General features: G+C 42.2%; 1 protein-coding gene across 1 annotated transcript in view; it reads left to right on the top strand.

Annotated features, from left to right (window-relative positions):
- Positions 1-26,073, top strand: part of CDH13 (cadherin 13) — a 1,059,406-nt gene that overhangs the window by 902,706 nt on the left and 130,627 nt on the right. Inside the window, exon 8 of the mRNA XM_037142446.2 lies at positions 19,320-19,460. Within this exon, the coding sequence (XP_036998341.2) occupies positions 19,320-19,460 (141 nt within the window). The remainder of the gene's footprint in view (positions 1-19,319; positions 19,461-26,073) is intronic.

The following is a 26,073-nucleotide window of genomic DNA, read 5'->3' as shown; positions in this document are numbered from 1 at the left end:
ACCAGCAGGATCATTGGTAGGCTTTGCATCTAACGGGTGTGTTCATTTGCTGGGGCTGCGGTGACAAATTACCCAAACCAGGTCATGGACAACAGCAGGCACGTATTCTTCCACAGTCCTGGAGGTGAGAAGACGAAAGTCAAGGCACCAGCAGGGCCATGCTCCCCCTGGAGGCTCTAGGGGAGGATCCTGCCTGCTTCCTCCAGCTTCTGTGACTCCCGACTTCCTTGGCTGGTGGTCACATCACGCCAGCCTGTCTGTGCCTACATATGGTCTCTTCCTTTGTATGTGTGTCTCTCCTCTTCTGTCTCTTATGAGGACAAATGTCCTTGAAGTTCTTGATTGTAGGGTCTACCCTAAATCCCGAATGCTCTCACCTAGAGATCCTTAACTTAGTTACATCTGCAAAGACTCCTTCCAAATCAGGTCACATTCACAGGGACTGGGGGTTAGGACTTGGACCTATCTTTTTGTGGGCCACCATCCAACCTACTGTAGGTCATGAACAGAACTCCCATTTCATTTTGAGGAACCACCATTCTTTGTTGCTTTGATTTAAAAGCTGTACCTGTCCAGGATTTAATGAGCAACTATTCTGAGATTTTGACTGTAACAAGAGCTTTTACTTGCTAAGTTCATGCTGTGCACCAGGTCACATGAGTGGGGATATATAGGATTAGCCCATTTCCACCCTCACAGCAGTCCTGGAGAAAAGGTAAGACTGCAACCTTCTGCTGAGCTGGGAGACCTGGGCATCAGAGGTTGTGACTTGTCCACAGTCACATACCTGTTACAACGCAAAGCTGAAATTTGTCTCCTTAGTCTGAAAGCATCTCAAAGCAGGGGTGAAAGGACAGAGATCTTTGGTTTACTAAGGCACAATGTGATGTGTGCTACAGGGGAGCTGCGTAAAGAGCTCTGCAATCTCTCTACTCTGGAGATTTCAGTAAAGGCTTCAAAGATAAGCTGACATTTGAAATGCACATTTGAGGATAGTAGAAATTTGCCAACTCTGAACATAGAGAATTGCATTCCAGGTAAAGGGACAGTGTCTGTGAAGAAATAGAAGTGTGACTGGACCACCCACATAATCCCTTAGGAAGAGTGCAGGGGCTTCTGTAGGATGTAGGAGAACGATGCTGGGATGCTCTAGGGCCCATGGTTTACACATAGAAAGTCATCCTGAGAAATCTCCCACTGTTCCAGGGTGACAGGTTCTGGTACAGCATCCAGTGGGCTGTCCTGGCTGGTGGTTCCTCCCTGAATGGCGTGATGCTGGTACCCCAGGACCTCTGTCCATTCTCCTGCGCTTCTTAGCCCCTTCCAAAATTGCTCCAAATTTATATTCTACTTATCTCAGGAAATAGCAGCCAAAGTGAGACATGACAATGACTTAAATGAAGACAAAGGCAGTGCAAATAGTGAGGGTGGGATCATATGAGACTCCTTTTCAAGAGTGAATCAGTGGGGCTGAGAGGGGACACCAGGACTTCCTACTTGGTCACCTGGTGGAGGGTGACACCATTGCCCAGGACAGGGAGGGAGTGCGGTTGGCTGGGGAGGCACTTACCCTGCATTTACTTTGGGACGTTGCTGTGTTTGCAGTGGGTGTGAAACATTCAGGTGGAAATGTCAAGCAAGCAGTTCAAAGTGTGGATCTGGGAATTAAGAGAGATTTGGACATGAAAGAGACAGGTGGTAATTGAAGCTGTCAGAATCAATAGGGGTGGGTAGAACTAAAGCTGCAGGAATACATGGGGTCTCCAAGAAGTAGGCAGACATTTCAGGACTTAGTGGAGATTGTTCAAAAAGCTGCCCATGACTGGCAGCCTGTTCCCAAAAAACTCCATCCCTCAAGCTCAACCCAGACAGGGCTTCCATGAACAGCTGAGAAACGTGTTCCCATATGGACTCCTCGGGCTACCGTGAAGAGAGGCTTTGGGCCACTGTGTAGGTGATGAGGAGACTCAGAGTGTAGCGATTAGGCCTGTAGTCTGTGGACCAAGAATTTGGGTCCCAATCCCAGCCCCACCACATAAGAGCTGTGTGTCCTTGGGCAACAGAATCTCCTGCTTGTATAAGGGAAGCAACCGTCTTACCCACTTCACAGGGCTGTCGTGAGGCTCAGCTGAGGAATTCACACAAAAGGTTGAGCCCCGTTTTCAGCATAAAATAAGTTCCCAGTGGGAGTACCCATGATTGTTGTCATGACACAGGGTCTGAGTGGAATGCAGCTGCACTGTCAAGGAATGAGCACTTGTGGACTAGAGCAGAGAGGTCCACGGGCTGGTGTTTGAGCCAGGAGGGAGCACAAGGCACAGAGTTGTGCTCTCATCCCAAGGCTGAGGTCTGACCCCCCCCCCCCGGGACAGGAGTGATGACACTGGATTCCCTGGCAGTAGAGTTCAAGTCCCTCCTCTTTGGAAAGGACTTTGGAGAGAAGCAGGATGGAATGCAGAAAGCTCTATTTATTGTTATTTTTAAAAAACAACATGAAAGGGAGACCTCCAAGGGCATATTTGTGGGTTTTATACTTTGTGAAGGAAAAACACACTCATCTTGATCAACAACATCCTGTCTGTGAGGCTGAGCCGGGGAAGGTCAAGACCAAATGTTAAGTCATAACAGTCGACTTTCTGTTTCTCGCTTGAGTAACATTCAAGGGTGTTAATAGGCTTAGCTCCTGTCTGCAGAGCCAAGACAATTTCAGGAACAAAATGAATAGCTAAGCCAAGATCACAAAAGGGCCGCCTCCTGAGAACAGGACAGGGGATCACAGTGCATTAGGTGGTCTGACCCAAACGATGCTGAAGGACCTCGATCAAAAGGACTGGCTGTGCCAGGCATGAAATCAACAGGAGAGCCTTCCAGAATAATCATGGCCGGGTTATTCGCGTTGCCTCCCCCCCCCATGTGAATTTGCTTTTGGAACAACAGCAGTGGTGTAATTGGAATCCATCTTGTGTGTTTTTTTCTCAGATGATTTAAAATTAGTTCAATTTATTCTCGAAGAATGTAACCCAACGACAGCATAAAGGCAGTGTCTTGAATTGCTTTCTCGTCCACGGGCAGAGTGGGTGGGTGTCATTTGCTGATTCATTACTCTCTCAGCGGGCTCCTTTGTTTCCAAAGAAAGCTACCTGGAATTATTACCAGCAATAGAACTCTAAACCAAAGTAAGCTTTGCATAAAAATGCATTTGACTTCAGGGGAAACATCGAGTACTGATTAAAAGTAACCCTGGGTAGCAGATTTGACTAGGGGACTACATCTGAAAGGGAGCAGCTTCTAAGAAATGGTGGGCAAGTCAAGCAGGACTCAGCCGTCTTAGACTGCACTTCCCAAGCAGGGGCGATAATACTGATTAAAGTCCTGAAATTAGTGTGAAGGGCCATAAGCATGCAGAGGACCGATGGGCAAAGGTCAGGAAGCTAAAATTGCTCCAAGTGATAGGCATTTAGAGCCTAATTTTAGAAACCTCCTCCAGCCCTTGGTGAGCTCATGGCTGCTGTCATTAGGAGTCAGTAATTGAATTTTCTGGACGTTTTGATCAGTATGTAACTTTGTGAAGCTGATTACACAGCAGAATGCAATTTTAAGTCCGACAAAAGCACTACCTTTGGCGTGTGATTGGAAAACATGGGGAGTGTGCTGCCCTTCTAACTGAACTTGATTTGGGGGAGAGGGGAGGGGGAAAACCACCTCGATACTTCATGTAACTTAGTAAGATTCACTCAGAGGCTATTCAGATCATTTAATAATAGATTTTGTAAAACCTGAACATAAGGGCCCCCCATAAAACATATTATCTTTTATTACCTATACAGAGAATGACATTTTAGATGGTAATAAATCAAAACCCAAGGAAAGCTATTTGCTTTTGGAGCACGCTTGGTGAGCAACAGGAACACCAGTTTCCTGAGTTTACTGTGGGGGCAACTTTCCTCCCAAGTCCCCCCGTGTGCCACGGATGAGAGTAAACATGACTGAGACATGATGTGATCTGCTTGGGGAGGAGAGGTGGCCATTTTCCCAGAGGACAAAGGCCCCGAGCAGTGGCCAGTTTCTCAGGAGGAAAAGGCGTTGAGCTCCCTCCTCCAGGGGCTTTTATTGGGTTGTAATACACAGGAATACAGAGTGGCAAGGACCAAACAGTAGATAGCATTTCAAAGAAATCTGAGGGCTTAGTTCGAGTCAGAGTCTGTAAGGAAGAGAGTGTTAGGGTTTACTGCTCAAACCCTTAACATATGAATGAAAGTACTGTTAGCAGAGCAGATTTCACAGGTTTTTCAGGAATTTTTTGTGATGCCAGATTTTTCCCCAGGACACGCTCTAGCAAGGCAAGGAGCTGCACCCCTCCCCATCAGGTATTCAGGCTTAAGGAGATTAGAGCCAGGAAGCGTTTCTCCCAGAGGACTCGGGCTATCTCAAAGCCAGGGGGCCAAGAGATACCTCTTTGTTGCAGCCCCCCAAGTCCTTCCATGATGGCCTCCCAAGTGATTGTTTCTGGCCTAGGTTGCCCCTCCTCTGAGGGGTCGTACCTGTCAGGGACTTCCGACCATGCTTTGGGGGCAGGGAGGAAACTGAGGCAGCATTTGCTACCAGAGACAAGCCTTGTCTCCTGTGGCTCGAATTCCAGAGGTCGTCGCTCACTCATCCTTAGCCACAGGGGTAGAGAGTTACAATTCCTGAAACCAGGCAGAGCGGTCCCCAACAGTTTACACTGCAGGAAACACGGCTGACCTGAGACAGCCTCCACTGGGATGGAGGAGGCTCATCTGAATAACATTCTCTTGTCCCTTCTTTGCTCTTTGGGAAGGTCATTCCCATCCATGCCTCACTGCTGAGGTTGTCCCTCCTTGGCTGTTCTCCCTTCCATCTTCTGTGCCTCAGGATATGTGAGGAGCCAAGGGCTGAGCCTGGGGTTGGACCAGCCCTGGGGCATCTGCCATGAGGCGGAGGAGAGTCTGGTCCACCAGCCTCAGTGCGTGCAAAGACTTGCTTGACGTGGACACCTCTCCAAAGGGGAAAGACTTTCCCTACTTGCTTCTGGAAAGCAAGAAGAGCCTTGTCACCCTAACCCACTCTGTGAATCCTGGCCTTCTAGAGATTGACTTAGCCTGTGCAACCTCATTCAGGCTGTGCCTTTGGATCAGTAACCTTTGCAACCCAGAGCAGCAAACCGAGGCCAAGTTTCCTGTGTAGTGAGCTGCATAACCATCCTTTGATTCACATTAACAAAGAGTGCCAGCCACTGAACTGGCTATGTGGTTTCCCCCCAGGGAGTTTAGAATAGTTCAATTTATTTTCGTAGAGTGTAAACCAATGACCGTATATGGGGCCTCAGTGTCTCCATGGGCCAGGTGTTGGGGATAGAGCAAGAATAAGTCAGATGGGGTCCTTCACCCCATCGAGGACTATAATGAATACTCAGAGTGTGACTTACACATTGGAAACCACATACATGTTTTGAAGAGAGAATTCTCTGGTAAACTGATTTTGTATTTACCACTTTGTACAGAGAAGAAAACTCATCTTCCTATTGCGCAGATTTTGTGGGAAAGGTGTGGTTGACAAACACTTCAAAGGATTGAAATAGAAATAGTTTCCAGAGCAAAGATAGTGAATGCTCTTCTGGGAAGGTGGGCAGTCCTGGGAAGTAGGCAGCTGGGCATGACATGAATGTGGCAGCTGGTGACATTGAGTACCACAGAGAGCGAGAGGCTGGTGAGCATCTCACCACCCCCAGGACTCTCACCAGCACTCTCCAGAGAAGGTGCATTAGTCTTCCATGGCTGCGATAACAAATATTGTAACTTAAAATAACAGACATTTGTTATATTACAGTTCTGGAGGTCAGCAGTCCAAAATAAGTTTCACTGGGGTAAACTCAAAGTGTCAGTAAGGCTGGTGCCTTCTGGAAGCTGTAGGGAAAAAACTATCTCCTGGCCTTTACCACCTTCTAGAGGCCACTGGCTATCTTGGGCTCATTACCTCCTTCAAATGTCTCTCTCTCTCCCTCCCTCTCTCCCTTCCTCCCCACCTCACATTCTCTCCCTCTCCCTGACCCATCATCACATCTCCTTATGTGACTCCAACCTTCCCGCCTCCCTCTTATAAGGACCCTTGTGATTACTTTGGACCCACCTAGAGTACCCAGGATTACCTCCTTATCCCAAGATCCCTCACTGAGTCATGCCTTTAAAGTCCCTTTTACGACATAAGATACCATACTCACAGGTTCCAGTGTTTAGGGCGTGGGCATCCTTGTGGGCCATTGGCTGCCCACCACAAAAGATATGAAAGTTTATAGGGTCAAAATCTTGACCACATTCAGAGCCTGCTTTCACTGCACACTGTACTTGACACGTGAACCTGACATCTCACAACATAACCACAAAGACGAACATGTAAAGAGAAAATTTCTGTAAGTGCCATTAAGCAAACCAAGAGAAAAACATCCATCATAATATATAGATAAGGCAAATACAAAGGAGGAAGGAGTAACTCTGGCAAGGAGAGGAAAGCTTTATAAGGGAAGCAACATCTAACAAGTTCTCCAGGGGTCAGGGGTGGGACATGCATAGCGAAGGCCTCCCGTGCAGAGGCACAGCATGGGCAAAGGTGTAGAGGAGGGAAGAGTTTGAGATGATGGAATTGCATGTAGTCTGGTGTTATAAGAATAACACTGTGAGTGAGAACTAGATCGGGCATGATGTGTGTGATGAGTGTGTCGTCTGTACTTGATGAACTTGAACATCATCCTATAGATGCTGAAGGGCCACTGACACATTTTGAGGAGGGTCCTGTGGTCAGACAGTAGTTTAGACCACTCTGATTGGCTTTCGGGTGGACAGTGTTTGGAAGGTAGCAGAGGGACCAGTCTGGAAGCTGTTGCAGTAATACAAGTGAGAAAAGCAGATGGCCCCAGGTGCTATGATAGCAGGGGTGACAGAGAAAAGAGGATGTACCCAAGAGAGGCTGGGAGTGACATCAGTGTTGTGTGATCAGCCGATGAGAAAGAGAGGGAGCAGCTGCAGACGATGGCAAGGTGTCCAGCTTTGGCTGACGCCTCCAGGAGGCAGGGCCGTGCTGCAGGGGAAGAGGACGAGTGCTGTGAATGTCGAGGAGGACCATCCAAATGGAGACTTCTAGAAAATGATTCTAAGCAGGCTGGAGAGACCATCATACTGCTGTTCAGTGTGTTAAAGGAAATACATTTTTTTCTAGAAATGGAAAAATTTCACAGAGAGAAACTTTAGTAGATTATATTTTCTATGTTTTTATTTAAGTTGCATCATAAACATGTGAGTTTTAAGTAAAAATAGAAAAGAGAACCTGTTGGCCTGCCTGTGTGGTCCCCAGATGAGCAGCTGCAGCATCTCCTGGAAACTGGCTAGAACTGCACACCCTGATGTCCCCATCCCTCGCCTGCACCTCTGGAGTCATAAGCACTAGAGATGGGCTGAACCAGGGGTTCCGCCTCAGGGGAGTCCCAGAAGCACCAGCTCTGACAATATGTCCTAAGCACCTACCAACTACCTGGCATAATGTTGCTCTGAGAGTTCAGGGCCATAGGTGTAGAAAAAAATAGCCTAATAGTAAACAGCAGATTGTGAAAATATATAAAAGTCATAGAGAAAGAGCACTTGAATTACATTCTAGTTTACTTCAACTTTTAGGGCTCTCTACCTCCTTGTCTCAATCAAACAGTAAATCCAAGAAAGTCGTTAGCATTTTCGGTCCTTCCCCTAACCAGCCATATACTTCCTGGGGTTCCCTCTCTCTGTTTCCTCACGTTGGAGTTCCTTAAAGGTGGGGCTGGGTGATGTCATCTCTGAACTACTCACAAGAGCCAATAGACTGTGTCTCTCTCCCTTATACACCTTGTCTCCAGCCATACCAGTGGCCCAATCTCATCTGTTGCCTTCATGCCAACAACCAGGCTCTTCTTCCTCCACTGAATCCTCTGCCCTTACACCCACCCTTCAAAGCTCAGATCCAGCCTACTTTAACAACACCACTGAAAAGCCCCCACAGCCCTTCCAGCTGCACCATTCATGGCTGAACCTGTGGAGAACCCATTCACTACCTACTGCCTAGGGCCTTGTGGGGCTGCTTATATGTGTTGTATCTACCCCGCAGGTAGAGAATATATTTTACACTTCTTATGTCCACAGTGTCCTGACCAGAATCAGAATCAACCTCATTCTTATAGAATGATTGAATCTGAGTGTTTTAGTATTAATAGTCTCCTATCTTCTTCCACAGTTTATTTCCATATCAAGACCCCAGACCTGATTCTATAGTAGAATATTCTACTCTGCAGACCAGAGTAAGGAGAATTAATGTCTCCTTAATCCTTCCTCCCCAGTGTCACGAGGTTAGGTGGCCTCTCCTTTGTGGCACCACAATGCTCTGTTCTTACTCCCATACCGTTCTACTGAAATTACGTGGGTATCGGTCCCTCCCAAGAGACCTGGCCCCCTTTACTTGTCACCACTATGTAGCACAAGGCCTAGTGCATCTGAAGTGCTCATTTAATGCTTGGTAAATTAAGTGACCTCAACGTAACCTTTCTGAGTGCCCCACATTCTGATTCTCTTTACAGGGACCTTAATTGGTATCACTCTGATAACACTGTTATCTCATCATATCTTACACACTTGCTTTTTGTTCATTTATCTGGAGTATAAATGCACCCAAAGCAGGGTCTGCCATTCATTACCTCTTAGCAGAGTTATCTAAACCTAGTAGACATGACACAAATGTTTCAGTGGAATCAAACTGAATGTCAAATCTTTGCCACCTTGGGTCTGAAGGGGGTGATTTTTCTAGGTTTATTGGGAACATCACTGGCAGCTTATCTACTGTAGCTCATCAGTAGCATCAGAAGACATGCACTTCTCCTGGAAATGTGTTATTTGATTTTGGAGTCACTTAGGTTATTCCAACTGTATATGTCTAAATATTGGTGTTTATTTCCCCTGTTGCTTACCCACCCTGCTGCCTTAGTCAGCAACCAGTAAATTGGGGAGGGGGGTGAGCTCCACCTTCTCCTTACCCACCAGACCCAGCAGGAAGTGAAAGCACAGCTGGTCACAGCCTCAGACATGCACGTTTATGAGGAACGAGGTAAAAGGAGGCCTAAAGACCAGCACGAGTCAAACCCACTCACCATGCTGCACTGGGAATAAGGCACGTTTTATGAGGGCGTGTATGCAGTTCCTGCTGGATTTACGAACTACCTTCCCCAGTGTTACATGGCCAGAGTGGATAAATCAAACTCCAGACAGACAAAAACTTGTTCTGCTTCAGATAACATTTTCACCAATCTGTTTGCAATATTTATAGGCCAGATGTCAGGTGCAGCTAACCTGGAGAAGAATGTGGTCCCCGTTCGGGTGCCATATAACAAGGAGCCTTGTTTTGCCCAGCCTATCTGGACAAAGTTGATGAGTAATAAATAAATTATGTTATGTCTTTGCTATAAATCTCATGTTAATATTTCTTATTAATAGTACCTTAAATGTTATACAACAAAGGGATTTGTTGAAAAGCCTTCTTACAGCTCTCCCTGACAACTAAAGCACAATTTATAAGCTTACCAGGTCACAGTGGCTGAGTGTAGGTGTCTCTTTCCAACTGTGCACTCAACGACATCAGGTTGGCAGCTTGAAATCAGCCTTGGTAGAAATATTTAAATCACCAAAATTGACAAGCACTACAAAATCAGGAGACTCTGTTGTTAAACATTTGTAAGCACACCATTCTATGTAATGCATTACTTTATATAAATATCAATAACTGACTAATTATTTCATAAGTACAATGTCCCAGGCACTAAATTAATAGCTGGGAGATCAATCTCTAAACAAGAGAAGTCCCTGATTGCATGGAGCTCAAATGGTCAGAGTCAAGAAAGCCAATAAATAAGTAATCAACAAACAAGAATGTTACAGACTGTGATAAGTGGTGGGGAAAATGTACTAGTTTTCTATTGCTGCTTAATACATTACCCCCCAAACTTAAAGACTTAAAACAATAGGTGTTTATTATCTCACAGTTTCTGTGTTCTGTGGTCTGGGCATGGCTTGGCTATGTCCTCTGCTTAATGGGCTTTCACAAAGCTGCAGTCCATGTGTTTGTCCACAGTTTGCAGCCTCAACAGAAGGTTTGACTGGGGGAGGATCCACTCCCAGGCTCATTTGCTGATTGGTGGAAGAATTCAGCTCCTTCTGACTGTTCTTTGGGGGCTTCCCTGAGCTCCTGCACATTTTTAGAAGACTTTCCAAAGGTCACTACACAAAACAACAGCCATTTATTGAGGACTGGCATGTGCCAGGCTCTGTGCTTAGCACTTTATGTTATTCATTTTAATTCTTACTTACCCAGATAATATTATTATTCTCCCCATTTTGCAGGTAAAGAAACTGAGGCAATGAGAACTTATGTAACTTGAGCAGGGTCACTTAGCTCCTGAGTGGTGGAGCCAGGGTAATAGTACTCAATCTAATTTCACTGGTCCCTTCCAAAGAGTCAACCACCTGGTTCTGCAATAAGGCCCCTGCCTGTACAAGCAAAGTGCAGTAAAGAATGAACATCAGCCAGTGAGCAGAAATCAGCCTGGAGGAATAAGTGGAGGCAGACATTCAAGAGGAATAAAAACTGGGTGCACAGAAAGAAATGCAGCTTGGACAAAGTGCAAAGAGATTTGACAAGTGGTTCAAGATGAGCAAGAGAAGAATGGAGGGCCACATGGGTTAATGGCAAAACCTTTTTCCATGTAACATTCATTCGCTGATTTCCCCCCACAGCTACCATTATGCTTGTTATTAGTGATAAATGTTCCGTTAAATGCATACTCATATGGAAGTTGCTGGAGCTGTGCAAAACATCAAGGGTCCAGTGATTGATTATGTGCCACATTTAATGACATGGCTTGATTTTCTTTTTTTAAAACAAAATGTTTGGTTTTCGAATCAGCGTGATCAGTGAACCTGGCTTGTGTCTGTGGAGATGCACCCGAGGCTTTTTTTTTTTTTTTTTTTTTGCAGACACCACCTTCCCTTTGTTTCTAGGATATATGTTAGCTGGGAGCTCGTAGACACCCAGGAGGAGATAGCAAATGCGGTAGAAATGCATGACTGCAGAATTCAAGCCAGGAGAGCAGTTTGACTCTCTTAGACATGTCTTACAGATCAGATAGCTTAAAATAAAATCAGAGCAGCCAATTTAATTTTCCCAGTTTTGACATAGTGCATTTCTTGGTCAAAATAAAACCCTATCTCCTTAAGCTAAAGCTCCATGAAGTATAAGCCATTCCCTGAGAATAAATGACTCTGGTTTGAAAATGCCACTGATATGCTCAGCCCTTTGAGATATAATTTGGTTCAGGGAAACAATAATTTATCACCATTATCAACAATGAAAGTAAATTGCCTACCTTGTGTGTTACAAACTGGCCAGGTGCCGGGGTCAAAGGCATGGTCCTTGCCCTTGAAAACTTTGTCATTCACTTAGGAGGATAGTAAATGGGCACTCAAAATAAAACCAAATAGGAAATAGAGCCTTTCTATTAGTCAGGGTAGGCTAAGCACTGTCACAAACTTCCCTTCAACCTAAAGAATCGCTTCTATCATGTTCATGCCACAGTCTAAAGCAGGTCAATGAAGGGGCTCTGGTGCATATACTCACTCGGAGATGAGGGCTCCTTTGGGGGAAACAGAAAACACAGAGAATTACCTGGGAAGTTTAGGAGCCATGCCAGTACCTCACCCCTGCCCCAATTCCACGGGCCAGAATAGGTCATTCAAATCTTACAGTCTAGCTATGTGCCCTGAAGTCAGAAGAAGTAGCAATTGATGAAAAAGTGACATCTAGCTTCACCACAGGTTCCTTTGGTGGCAAACAACTGAAAATGATTCTGGCTGGTTTCAGTGCCAAAAAGAATCTCCAGAATAAATGCTGGAGAATATTACAGAATCAGTGACAGAGCCAAAGTCAGAAGCCAGCACGGTCCCTGGTCTCAGTAGCAGTGCTTGCAGTGCTCTATTATAGCAGTGCCTTCAGCCTAACTTAGTCTGAAAGCTCTTTCTGCTGGGGCTGATCATATTAATCTCCTAGCTGAGCCTTGAATCCATGGAGAGAAATAAACACAAGAATCAGGTGAGATTCTTCCCTTGGAGAGTGTGGCCTGGCCTTGAGAGCACAATGGGGCTTCTCACCCCCTGTTCAGTGCACTCACCGAGTGACAGAATAGCTGGACTGCTGCAGGTCTCGTCCCCCAAAGGCAGGGTGCCTTCTGCATGGCCAGAAAGGAGACCACATTGCTAACTTTACCCCCAAAACATTCAAGAAGGCAAAAATCCCTCCATGTGGCCCAGGAGTGACATGGAGAGAAAAAAAAGGGGTTGGTTTGCCCTACATTCTGTCTCCATGATGCCTGGTTCCACATTTCATATTCCCAGAACCCAGTTGTCCCAGGGAAATAGAGAGCCACCGGTGAATCAGTCAGTTCCAGAAAGACAACCTGACACCTGGCCTCTATCTCTGCGTCAGCACTTCTTCCCAGAGAATGGGGCAGCTGTGGGCTGCCTAGCAGTTAATTAGTGGAGTAACAAAGGCAAGGTGACTGCTGAGCAATGCAGAAATGACACGTGTGTGGACTTCAAGGGAGAGTGGCTACAAGAGCTAGGGAACTGGGGAAGACTTCCTGGAAAAGGCTCAGCTGGCGTGGGAAGCAGGTCACTGGTGCATGGAAGGTGTTGCAGTTGTGCAAGAGCAGAGGGATCCACGTGGCATTTTCTCTAGGTCTTTTACATCTCAAGGGAGGTAGCTATTATTATTGGTTGTTTGGTTTTTGTTATTGCTGTCATTATGAAAGTGATCTTGTTTATTACAGAAAAATCCCAAAATACTGATAGGCCAATGGACTTTTTATCTTAGAGCTGCTTTTAAAAGTGAAAACTTGTAAACAACTCAAATGACCACTCAATAAGGAATGACTGAATAAATTATGATAGATCCATATTATTAAACAGCTGTTAAAATAATGAGACAGATCTATAAGCACTAGAAGAAAATGACATGCTAGACTTCCACCAAGATGGAGGCGTAGGTGAAAACATTGTGCCTTCTTGCACAACCAAGTTTAAAAACAATAAAGTTTTAGCAACAAAAACTCAGCCAAACCACAGAAAATTGAACTATACGGAAGTCTGACAATAATGAACCATTCAGCCAAACCAGTAAGAGGGGTAGAGCCAGCAGCGGAGCGGGGTCAGGCAGGAAAGATCCACCCAACCGACCTGAGCACACGACCCAGGCGCACAGGCAGAAGTGGGCGGATCCCAGGTGTGGAGTAGCAGCAGGCAGACCCATTGAAGGTTGACTGCGGTCACACATTCACCCGCAGATAAACTGGGGAAGGAGCGAACAGTGAGACGGACTGTGCAGGCCCCAGCAATGGGAAGCAGCAGAGAAAACCACCATTGTCCCTCTCTGACCCCGCCCCCACATACAGTGTCACAAACCAGCGACCTGGGTAGCCCGACCCTGGTGAACATCTAAGGTTCCGCTCCTCATACGTAACAGGCACGAACAGAGCAAAACATTATGGCTCAAGAAGAACTCAAAGCCCCAGAGCCCATAACTCTAATCAACCAAGAAATAGCCAAACTTTCAGATGTACAGTTCAAAACAGTGGTGATCAGGATGCTCACAGAACTGGTTGATTTTAGTCACAAATTAGAGGAACATATGAAGGCTAAACTAATTGAAATGAAGGGAAATGCATAGGAAATCAATAGTAATGGAAAGGAAAGTGGGACTCAAATCAAGGAAGTGGACCAGAAAGAGGAAAAAAATGGCCAAACAGAAAAGAATGAAGAAATAAGAATTTTTAAAAATGAGGAGGGGCTTAGGAACCTCCAGGATATCTTTAAACACTCTAACATCCGAATTATAGGGGTACCAGAAGGGGAAGAGGAACAGCCACGAGTGGCAAATTTATTTGAACAAACAATATAGGAGAACTTCCTCAATCTGGCAAAGGAAATAGACTTCCAGGAAATCCAGGAAGCTCAGAGAGTCCCAAAGAAGTTGGGCCCAAGAAAGAACACACCAAGGCACATCATAATTATATTAGCCAAGATTAAAATGAAGCAGAGAATCCTAGAAGCAGCAAGAGATAAGGGGATAGTCACCTACAAAGGAGTTTCCATCAGACTGTCAGCTGATTTCTCAAAAGAGACCTTACAGGCAAGAAGGGGCTGCAAAGAAGTATTCCAAGTCATGAAATCCAAAGAGCTACATCCAAGATTGCTCTATCCAGCAAAGCTTTCATTTAGAATGGAAGGGCAGATAAAGTGCTTCTCAGATAAGATCAAATTCAAGGAGTTCATTATCGCCAAGCCCTTCTTATATGAAATGTTAAAGGGACTTATCTAAGAAAAAGAAGATAAAAAAGATGAACAGTGAAAGGACAGCAAATTCACAATCATTAACTACACTTAAAACAAAAGGAAACTAAGAAGACAGCTAGATCAGGAGCAGAACCATAGAAATGGAGATCACATGGAGGGTTAGAAACAGGGGAGTGGAAGAAGGAGAAGGGGGAGAAGGTACAGAAAATAAGTAGCATAGACGGTAGGTAGAAAATGGGGGGGGGCAAGAATAGTAGGGGAAATAGAGAATCTAAAGAACTTGAGACACGTGGTCATAAACTAAAGAGGGGGGAATGGTGGGGGAGGGGGTGTGCAGGGTGGAGGGGAATGAAAGGAGAATAGAGCAACTGTAATGGCATAATCAATAAGATATATTTAAAAATTAAAAAAAGAAAATGACATGCTAGAACAAGTTGTACAACTGTGTGAATGGTATCATTTGCTTAAACATGAATGTATATAAAATGTGTGTGATGTGTAGGAGAAAGACAACAAACTACAATAACGTTTACCTCTTAGACATGGGGTTGGAGAAAGGTGGAGGAGAATCCATTTCTAACATTTTTCACATTAGAAATGACTGTATCACTTCTATTTTCCTTAAAATATTTGGTATATTTTCAACAATAAAACCACTTTTATAGTAGCCTTTGGTTTGCCAGAAAATTGAGACTTTTAAATAGCTCATCCCAAGCCTTGCAATTTATCTACTTAATAGTCTAATTGATTTCCTACTAGGTTAATCAATATATTTCCCATTGCAGTCATAAAGTTTTATTCACTTCAGGGGATGGAAATTGCCTGGTTCATTTTTTAAAAATTATTTATAAAATGTATTAAACTATAAGAGAGTTAAGCCAATGGGTCTTTCCTCTGTGCTCTCATAAACAGACAGAACAGACTGCCTGGCTGTGAATCTGTTTTGTGGCAGTTACATGTAAACATGCTTGTCTTCAACCCTGAACTTCTTTAAGAAAGGGACCCTGTTTTCCCATCCCTGGATTTGCAGCATCCAGCACAATATTTAGACAAGACGTTCAATAACTTCCAATTAAATGGATGCATAAATTCATGAAAAAAAATTACAACTTTCTCTGATCCACAACAAGTGTTCCTGTGCAGGGGAAGAGTTGAAAGAAAATGTAATGTATTCACGAAATGAGTGGAATGCTGTTGTGAAGAGCCTATTGTGAGGCTGCAGTATGATGTGGCAGCTCTCCCACTGTCTTGCAGAAAATTGATCATAGCATTAGTTGCAATATTAGTCAAGACTCCCTTGTTGCTATGCACAAAACATCTAATTTAAATATCTTAAGGAAAGGAGAAATTTATTAGCTCACAGAACTCGGAGAATCCAAGGGGTAAATTCCGGCTTCACAATGACTATAAAAGAACTCACATGAGTCCCTGGCTGGTGTAGCTCAGTGGACTGAGTGTGGGCCTGTGAACCAAGGAATCGCAGTTCGATTCCCAGTCAGGGCACATGCCTGGGTTGTGGGCCAGTTCCCAGCAGGGAATGCATGCAAGGAAACCATACACTGATGTTTCTCTCCCTCTCTTCTTTCCTTCCCTCTCCCCTCTAAAGATGAATAAATAAAATCTTTAAAATTTTTTAATTAAAAAAAAACTCACATGAGCTTAAAAGAATTACATCTCTACTCTCGGTTCTGTGTGGTCTTCTTTCCCAGACTGACCTTCTCTGTGTGGTTGCAAATGGCCACTACCAGCTCCTGATTTATGTTCTGCAACCTTCAAGTCCAACAGAAAGAGGATATCTTTTACCTAAGAGATCTAAGAGAAATATGTCATGGGATTGAGTTTCATCCAGGTGGCCCCCCTTGGGTTACGGGTGCATCCCATGACCATGGAAATAGGAGGCCTGAGCTACATGACCATCCTAGATCAGGGACAGCATCAACCCTACCTGAACTTGGCTTGTGCTGAGAATGAGGAAGGTGGCGATGTCCCCAGAGGGGGTACCAGAGGAAGAGGGAATGGACGGGCACTGGGAAGGCAACACAACACATATCCACTTAGTGCTTGAAAGCAGCCCTGGAGTGCGTGTCCATAGCAACCTGCACTGCAAACTGGAGAAGAGGGAATGCTGTGAGGAACTGGCATCCTTGTTAGATAGTCATCACAGAATCACACTCGTCCCCTGATTTGCTTCATGGAGCGAGACCAGCTATTCTTTAGAGACAAGCTGTGCCTGAGATCATGAACTGAATGTGCTATTAAAACTGCTATGAAAATCAGTAAGGTCTTCTTGGGAAGCAATATTGAAATATGAATAAAGAGCATTAAGTTGTTCATACTCCTTGACCTAGTAATTCCATGTCTTGAAATCTATCATTCAAAAATATGTCCAAATGTATTGAAAACTTCCTGAATAGAGATGTTTTTTATACTGTTATTTAGATTGTCAAAAATTTTTAAAGACTAGAATAAACCTGAAGTCATTATAATAATAGAAAATGATGAAGTTAATTATAAATTGGGCATATGATTTTATTTTATGCAGACCTTAAAATAATGTCAAGGAATTATGTTGGTAAATAATATTACACAGAAGACTGTATTAAATTTATCACAATGTCTTCAATATCAGGAAAAATCTACATAATGGATTATTTTTATGATAACATGCTTTCCAAAACATGCAATGTATTATTACAAAAGTAAACAAGTCATATACAAAATCAGACCTGACTAGTGATTAGCATGTCTAGAGACATGTGGGGAAAATTTTGAAGATGGGCCAGTGTATTGATTTCATTATTGTTCAACTGCAAAATGTATGGCAAATAGTAAATCCAATTCAACTTATCAATTATAAGTAGAAAGTCACTTACATTAGGCTGATGATTTTTCAACTCCAGCTTGAGAGTAGATAGCATTTCAAGCACCTTTACAGAGAGGTGCCAACTGAACCAGGTAAAACCAGAATTATCCAGGGTTGGGTTTTAAGTTAGATTCTGCCTGCACTCAGCTATTAGAGAATTCTGTGACCTTCAGTTGTGGTGAAGCTCATTTCATATTTTATACATATGTGTGTGTGTCCAATTATCATGTTGTATACCTTAAACAATGTTACATGTCAATTATATTTCCATAAAGCTGGGTGGAGGGAAACATTGTGAATAACCCTGTTCAAGAAACATCCCACTCATCTTCTAGAATTTAGAGTTGAGCCTTCCAAACTACCCAACAGAACTACTGCTCCTTTAGTTAGTAGCTCAGGCGCTCTTAGTTAAGAAACAACCAATGAAAGGTACTCGAGGGAGCAAAGAGTTAACCACCCTTTAAAAATACTTAAAAGTTTTGGGGACAGCTAGCATCAAGCTATTAAAAATTTCCATGTTCATTTTTAGCTTTAGAAGGAAATTATAGATCCCCATTGTATTTTTGTTCCTTACTTTTAATGGTATTTCTTAATTATTGATTGGAATAAGCTACGGTTTTGAAGGTGTTATACTGGTAAGACTTTTGCAACTGGTAGGACATTCTTTAACAAAAATAAAGCCCTTTTATTTTTGTTATTAAAGATGGTTCAACTTGAACTCTCCGTGTGAGTGATTTAGAAACCAATCTAAGCTGGTTTAAGCAAATAAGGAAAATTAATACCCTAATTAGCTGAAAGTCCACAGGCAGGAGTAGCTCCAGGCATGGCATGATGAAGTGACTCCAGAGCAATCACAGGAAAACATTACTTTTTCTTCCATGGCTCAAGTCTAATTCCATCAGCACATCGGCCCTCACCCTTCCTCTGCTTGGCATGAGATGGCTCCTCTGGGTCCCGGACTCAATGCTTCCAGGTTCACACCACAGGGAAATGGGGAGCTTCCTTCTCTCAACTGCCAAGCACAGTCCTGTGCCTGGATTGGTTGTGTGCCCCTAGATTGGCATGCACTTACTGGCTTCTTCTAATCAGGGCTCATTCCAAAAGGTGGCCAGAGAGGAGGGTGGGAAAAGTCAATCCATCCCAAAATACATAGAGAATAAATGACCAGAGGTCCCCAAAGGAAAAATGGGGTGCTTCCTCTCCAGAAGAAGAATGGTATCCTGGTTAGCCAAGACAGGTATATCTACCACGGAAGGCAATTTAAATGTGGGTATGGTTACTTACCAACCACGGCATTCTTCTTTCTCTTGGACCAGGGCCACTGGGTTAGTTGTTCTGCATGTTCAAACCTGGTAGGAAAGTGTCTGTCAGATACCAAATGAAAAATTTGTGTACATTGAGAGATAAAAGTGCAATATTGCCTGCGTTAAATTCATGAGATCATAGTTGGATTATAATGCATAACATCAAAACCTAAAATGACTAAAAATGACATGAAAGAGGTATAGTGCAACTGACTCTAAACCTCAGTTGGTATTTTTTCACCTGTAAAATGGGAACAACAATTGTGATTTAATGTGGTTGTTAGAAAGATTAACAATGATGATTTCTGAAAAGTACAGGAATTCAATGCCTGTCCCGTCAAATTGTTCAGTAAATGTGAGTCCCTAAATCTGCCATCTTTGTTCCAATCTCATTTCCAGGTCAGTTTCATGAGGTTGTTGTGAAATGACCTCTGTGGTATAAACATCAAACATGCAATGTGTACCCAAACTCCTGAAATGAAGCATTCTGGAATGTGTCAAATGTCCCCTTCAATAAGAACAGAAAACAGATTTCACCCCCACAGCCAGCTCCAGTCTATGAATAGAGATTATCTCATTTTAGAGAGATTTCAGTAGGTACAAGGGCTGTGAATGATTAAAGATGTCGGTCCTAGATGGAGGAGGGCATAGAGGTTGCTCAAGGAACACGCTTGCTACCTAAGTGAATCTAAACACCATCTTCTCTGTTGTGTTTTTGTTTTGTAGACACTGGAATATCCCAAATATGAGCTGATCATCGAGGCCCAAGATATGGCTGGACTGGATGTTGGATTAATAGGCACGGCCACAGCAACAATCCTGATTGATGACAAAAACGATCACTCCCCAAAATTCACCAAAAAAGAGGTAAAACCGATACTGAGCGTCACCCTCGTGGTCGCAGCCATGACTGCCGATCAATATTACTTTGTGTAGCACAGCCCTTGCCGCTCTCTGTCTGCAAAATCAAAACAGTCCCCTTTGAAGAAAGGATGATGTCTTGCCAGAAAGCTATTTCACATTTTTATCTTTTTTTGTAAAGTTGAAAATACCAGAGCATTGTGAGAACAAAAGCATTGAATCTTGTTAAAAGTCCATTAAGAAAATAACTTTGAATGCCAAAATGCCATTTTCATAGTTTTCCCAGTGCTCTTTAGTGGTGAGTTATGGGAGTCCCTTTGTGATTTTAGCATAACAATAACTATTTTCTTTTAGTGAGTGTACATTGGGAGGCCAGACAGAACAGCTGCAAAAAGGCAAAGCGGATTTTCTTGGCAACAGCAAGGTGGCCTAGGAGCTGATAAATAACAACCAAGCTTTTCTGGGAGAGCCATTATTTATTTGGGGCTCCTGTGCTTTTATGATTATGGACCATAGGTGTCGTTTCCCATCTACTCCAAAGAAGCACATCTGGGGATGGACTGAGTCGGCAAAATTACATTCTCACTTGCTAAATTTGTGTCCAAACTAGGGAGACACTGGCCCTATACATCTGATGGAAATGCGCTGAGATCACGGCTTCTTCATGGGTCAGGTCCAGGGCCAAGGATGTGATGTCCCTCCTACTGACCCAGAGCGTAGAATCAGTGATGGCAGACCCTGGCATCAGCCGAGCCTATACTGTGCATCTCCCATCAGCACAGGCTCTCCGCCTTCCACCCACTGCCTTGGCTCCCTGTGTGAGGCTGGTTTCATTAACCTTTTGCCAGTGAGGGAGCTTACTTTAATCACAGAGAATCTCCGTCCCTGCTTCAGGGTCCTGGGCAAAGTAAACGGCAGAAACGGAATATGAGCACAGCTCCATGTGAGCCACGCTCATCTGCCCTAAGGCTTCCCACCTTCCCAAGTGTTCAGAGAAAAGACTCACGTCTGCCTTTGCAGTTGCCCCACCCCTCCCTCAAGAGTCCTGGGGCAGGTGGGCCCTCTCAGTGTCCTGGCCCCCCAGTGACCTCTGCCCCCCAGCAGCCCTGCCTGACTGATTCAGGAGGAGGAAATCTCCCCCCTCCTAGTCTTGGGAACTCAGGATTCCAACCTCAAAAACACAAAGTCCACACGGTAGCTGCTATGGCTCCATTCATTCTGTTGCTCCCATGTTTTCCTATAACTGTGTATGGATTGCTCAATATTGCCGTGTTTCTCAAGCGGGTGTTCCAAGAAATTTGTTCCACAATTACATCAGTGTAGGGCAGGGGGCTTGGGGAGACTTTGGGTCAAAGTCTACAGACCATATGTAGACTTTGACAAAAGTCTAAGCAAAACCTACAGACCAAACAAAACCTACAGACCATACGTACCCCTCTTACAGAAACATGCAGCATTTTAAAGCTACCCAGAAGTTCTACCTGTTCAAACTATTCCCTGTTAAAGAGCTGTTAACAAAGCCCACCTCATGAGGTTCTTGTGAATGTTAGGTGAGCTGATGATAAAAAGCCCTTAGGTAGTGCTGGTCACCCACAGTGTTGGTGATGAGGACGGGGTCATCAGAATGGTGCTAATTCTGAAGGTGGTGGTGAGGACAGTGGGGTAAAGACAATGATGAGGAAGATGATGATGAAGAAGGTGGTGGTGGGGAAGACAGTGGTGGTGATGTTGGTCTGATAATGACAGTGTTTTAAACTTCAAGCAGCCAACTGACATTCTTATCTACAGAGGCGGACATCTCCCTTCCATGTTCAAAGTGAAGTTTTTCTTTAAAGTAACCCTTTTCCTTTAAAGTAATCTGAACCTGCTCAAGCACTTCAAAGTACAGGGTTAGGACACTAGAGTTCTGAGGGAGAAGGAATTCTGGAGGACAGATGGCAGAATCTGTAAAATGCATCACTATGAATGAAAGTAAAAAAAATTTTTAAATGACCAAGACAAACCTGTTACAGGGAGAAGGAGAGCTGAGGAGGACTCAGCCCAGGTTGGAATCTCTAGGATGTGGGAGAGTGAAACAACAGGATGAACTAGGAACAGAGGGGATGTATGGAGCTAGTGATCTTGAAGTTAAAATAATTTTTGGAGATGAAGATCAAGGTGCAGTTATTCTGGAGTGGACATAGTGGCCATTTGGGGTTGAGGGTATCTGGAAAGTTTTGCCAGAAGGTGTTGTCTCTTATCAGTTCCTACATATATTAGGACATTTCTAAGGAAATATGTAGGAATATTTGGTTGTTGTCTTTTTTAAAAATTCTATTTGACATGGTTTTTCATTTCCAGAGAAAAACGGTTTTAAAATGTTTCAAATATCAGTTGAAAAGAGCACTTATGGTTGTCCTCGAATGACAGAGACTGGAAATAATGCTCTGTTACAGGAGGCGGGGACTAGTTTCTCTACATAAACATCGGCTGGTAGATAGTCCCAGGTCACTGTGGTAACAGCATGACATTTTCAGTTTCCCAGATTCTTCTGGTTTTTCTTGTCTGCCTTCTCCAAGGCTGCCTCATGGTCCAATAGAGTCACTGCAGCACCAGCCATCATGTCCATACAACAAGGACTAAGTGAGAGATGAGAAGGGCAAAGAAGGACCTGGCACCTAAGTAAATATGACTTTAAAAGCTTCCCCTGAAACTCGAAGTACTTCTGCTCCCATCTCCTCAGCCACCCTTATCTGTAAGGGAGACTGAGAAATAACTCCAGCTCTCATTAGCTGGCATGTGGGAGCCCTTGATAATGTTGGGGTCGTTCCTTAGGAAGGAGATATTTTGAAGGTTATTTTAAAAAGAATTCTTAGTGCAAAGTTCACCCATTTGTTGCTCCCTTTGTGTTCATTGAAACCAACTGTGAGCTTGCTGAGAAGCAAGGCCCATCCCCTCCCCCACTGTTGGATTCTCGGGGGGCACTCAGACATTCAGTGTTTTCTGAATGTTTCCCAAAGACAGTTTTAACTTGGGAATGGTGTCTCTGAGTGTGATGAACCAAGATCCTACTTAGTATTGCTACTGATACATGGAAATCAATTTTTAGTCACTGACTTTCAAAAAAGATGGGGATTAGAAGAATTGATCTCCCAATAGAGAGTCTTCTGTGAGTTTCTCCTAATAGTTTTTAACACTTGGCTTTAACTAAATGTTAGTTTTGTCTTTTCTAGATTGGATATTTTGAAATGATCTTAGGAAATCTAGTTAAACTCTCCAAACCCACAGTTTGAATTATAGCTGAGAATCTCAGTCCTATTAAGAGCAAAATGACTTGTCCATTCCTCTCTCTAAAATTATTATTAAAAACTTCTTATTTGTGCTTAGAATGTGTTGATATTCAACAAATACTAACTCATATTTTCATGTAAACCTTAGATCATGAGGATTAATAAATTCCTTATTAATTTTTAAAAATATGTTTGCAAATGATTTTAAGATTTTTTAAAAACATTGATGTTTTCTTCATTTATTCAATCAACTGATTTTTCAGATGTTACCTTAAAATAGCAACCAGTAATTTAGACTTAATAATTTAGGATTTTTTTTTGGTCATTTGATGAAATCTTTCTAAGGTAGACGTTTCAGTGTTTGAGCTATAAAATTATAATACATGTAATAACAATGGCATGAAACTCAAAGACCGGGTCCTGCAGCTGGAAGGTGAGAAGTCATGGATGAATGCCTCAGTTTTCGTGGAGGGTGGAGGTGAATGGCGAAGCTGGAAGCCACTCAGACTGAACCTGAACTGTGCTTGTATTAGGTTATGCAGTGGGCACTGCAGGCCCACCTCTAATTTCCAAAAGGTCAGGACTTCAAGAACTTGATGCCTCAGGAATCTTACCTATATTTCAACTAATAGCTTTTAGAATAGAATGTCTTATTAGTTAACTGCCTTATTCACCCTGTAACAGTTTTTCTCTTACATGTTAGACTGCAAACTCTATGGTCTCTTCTCTATATAATAATAATGTAACACTTTTTTCTATAGAGAAAGAACAAAGAGTCTAGTCTTTCCCTAGCAGACTTATAGAAACTTGCTCTGTATTACTGAGAGTTTGGGAACATTTTCTTTTTACCTTCACAACACATTTCATTATTGAAAAACATATAAATTTTGACAACTGTTGTTAAATTTGAGAAAATATCGAGTTTTACCTATATATATGAGCTATGCAGTTTCATATATTCTTGTGTAAAGACTAATATTTAAATTGAAGACACTTGTTAACCATGCCATTAACATCTTTGTTTTGAGGCTCATTGAGGGTTTTATATTATCTTTATTGATTTAGTATGGCAGGCGAAATTGCAAGAAATTTAAATCTTTACCAGTGTGCTTATTATGATTCACTTCTCTTCATTAATAGGTTTATGAGTATTGAACAATCAAGGAGCTATTTTATTTCTCATGTTAGAAATTTTTCCTGTTAGTGAATTATCTGCTACAGAATGGTGTCAGGATTACATGTATTTATTTCATTCTTTAATTTTATCACTTTTGCTTCATATTCCATTAATTTTTAATAACAGCTTTATTAAGATATGATTCAATGCTCAGTCATGGTGTCGTACACCTGAAAATAAAACAATATTGTATGTCAACTGTAATTGAAAAATAAAATTTTAAAAATTTTTAATGGAAGAAAATGCAGCTTAGAGAACAGTTGCACAGTTTGATTCTATTTTGTAAAATATACATATACCTGTAGATACTAGACACAAGTATAGATTTGCCTGAGGAACATTCTAGAAGGGTGTAAATCAACATGCTGATAAAGGTTATAACTCGGGTATAACTCAGGTGAATTTTTGTCTTTATGCTTGTTTTTCTTACTTTTCTACAATGATTACATTTAACTTATAAATAAAAAAAAACTATAATTTTAATATTCCATTGAAGCTGCAAAATATAACTTGCATTTGCTCTACACATTTTTAAATAAATAAGACAGAAAAAAGATATAATTCACATGTCATAAAGTTCACCCTTTAAAATGTACAATTCACTTTTAGTATATCCACAAAGTTGTGCAACAGTCACTACTATCTAATTTCAGAACATCTTCAGGACCCCAAACCCCCACGCCTACTAGCAGTCACTCTTCACAACCCCCAGCAACACTACTTGTTCTGTGTCCCGTCCGGGGAACCTGCTTATTCTGGGCATTTTGTATAAATGGCATCATCTAATATGTGACCTTTGGTGGCTGGCTTCTTTCACTTAGCGTAATGTTTTCAAGTTTCCTCAATATTGTAGCATTTATCAGAACTTCATTTTTTATGGCTAAGAAATACATTATTGTATGGATATACCACTATTTGTTTACCTGTACATCCACTGATGGACACTTGCACAGTTTCAACCTTTTGGCAATTGTACATAGTACTGCTGTGAACATTCGTATACAATTCATTAAGGTTTTATCATATAAATTTTCTCTCAGCTCCTTAATAGTTAGAATGAAATACCCATAACATCGCTCCAAATTAGGAGTCTATAAGAAAAATTCTCACTTGTTTTATTGAAACATTTCAAAATATCTATCTAAATTTCATTTAATGCGGCATACTCAAGATTTACTGGCTCCTTTTTAATAAACATAACACTTCCATACAAAAAAGCACACTAATACTGAGTGATTTTATTCTCAAGTCAAACATGAAACCCAATCAGGAACTAGAACTTGATCGGTGCCTCAGAAGCTTCCTAAAACCCCTCCCAGCCACCACTGCCCAGAAGTATCATGCTTAATTTCACATATTTGAGGGTTTCCTTGTTATTTTTCTGTTATCAATATTCAGGTTTATTCCACAGTGATTAGAGAATATACTCTCTATGATTATAGTAAGTTTATATTTGTTGAGACTTGCTTTATAACCCAACATGTGATAAATTTTGGTAAATGGTTCATGTGCACTGGAAAATATTAAGCTGTGAATTTCCAAATAACAGGTTCCAAATAGTAGATTTCACATAATATTAAACTGTGGAATTCACAGTTTAATTTAATCTGGTTTAGAATGACTAACCAAACTTTTTTTTAGTTATTGTCATCATTGTATATTTCTTTCTATCCTTTCTTCTCCCAAGTTTTCTGAAATCTTATATTTAGAATGTATATCCTATAAGCAGCATATGTTTCGGTCTTTAATGCTTTAAATCAATTAGGATAAGTCTAGTCTTGTCACTTGGACTATTTTGTCCATTTTAAATCTAAGATGAGTACCAAATATTTGGGTTTAAATCTACCAATCCTGTTATTTATTTCGTGTTTGTTACGCCTTTTAAATATTTCTTTTTCTCTCATTCCTTGCCTCTTTCTGGATTATTTTTATCATTTCACATCCTGCTCTAATAACTTATTTGTTATACTTCATATTCTTCATGAAAAATACATCCTTTGCTTATGAAATCTAATATAAATTAACATCTTACCACTTTATGGATACTGCAAATACCTTAGAACATTTGAATTCACTTTATCCCCTTCCTGTCTTTTGACATATTGTTTTCATGTTTTAATCCTACATATATTTTAAATTTCACAAAAATATTGTTTAATAAATATTTATTTTT

Source organism: Artibeus jamaicensis, unplaced genomic scaffold (genome assembly GCF_021234435.1).
Source record: "Artibeus jamaicensis isolate MK-2021 breed Jamaican fruit bat unplaced genomic scaffold, CSHL_Jam_final contig_464, whole genome shotgun sequence".
NCBI classification, from domain to species: domain Eukaryota; kingdom Metazoa; phylum Chordata; class Mammalia; order Chiroptera; family Phyllostomidae; genus Artibeus; species Artibeus jamaicensis.
This window is presented reverse-complemented; position numbering and strand designations above follow the sequence as displayed.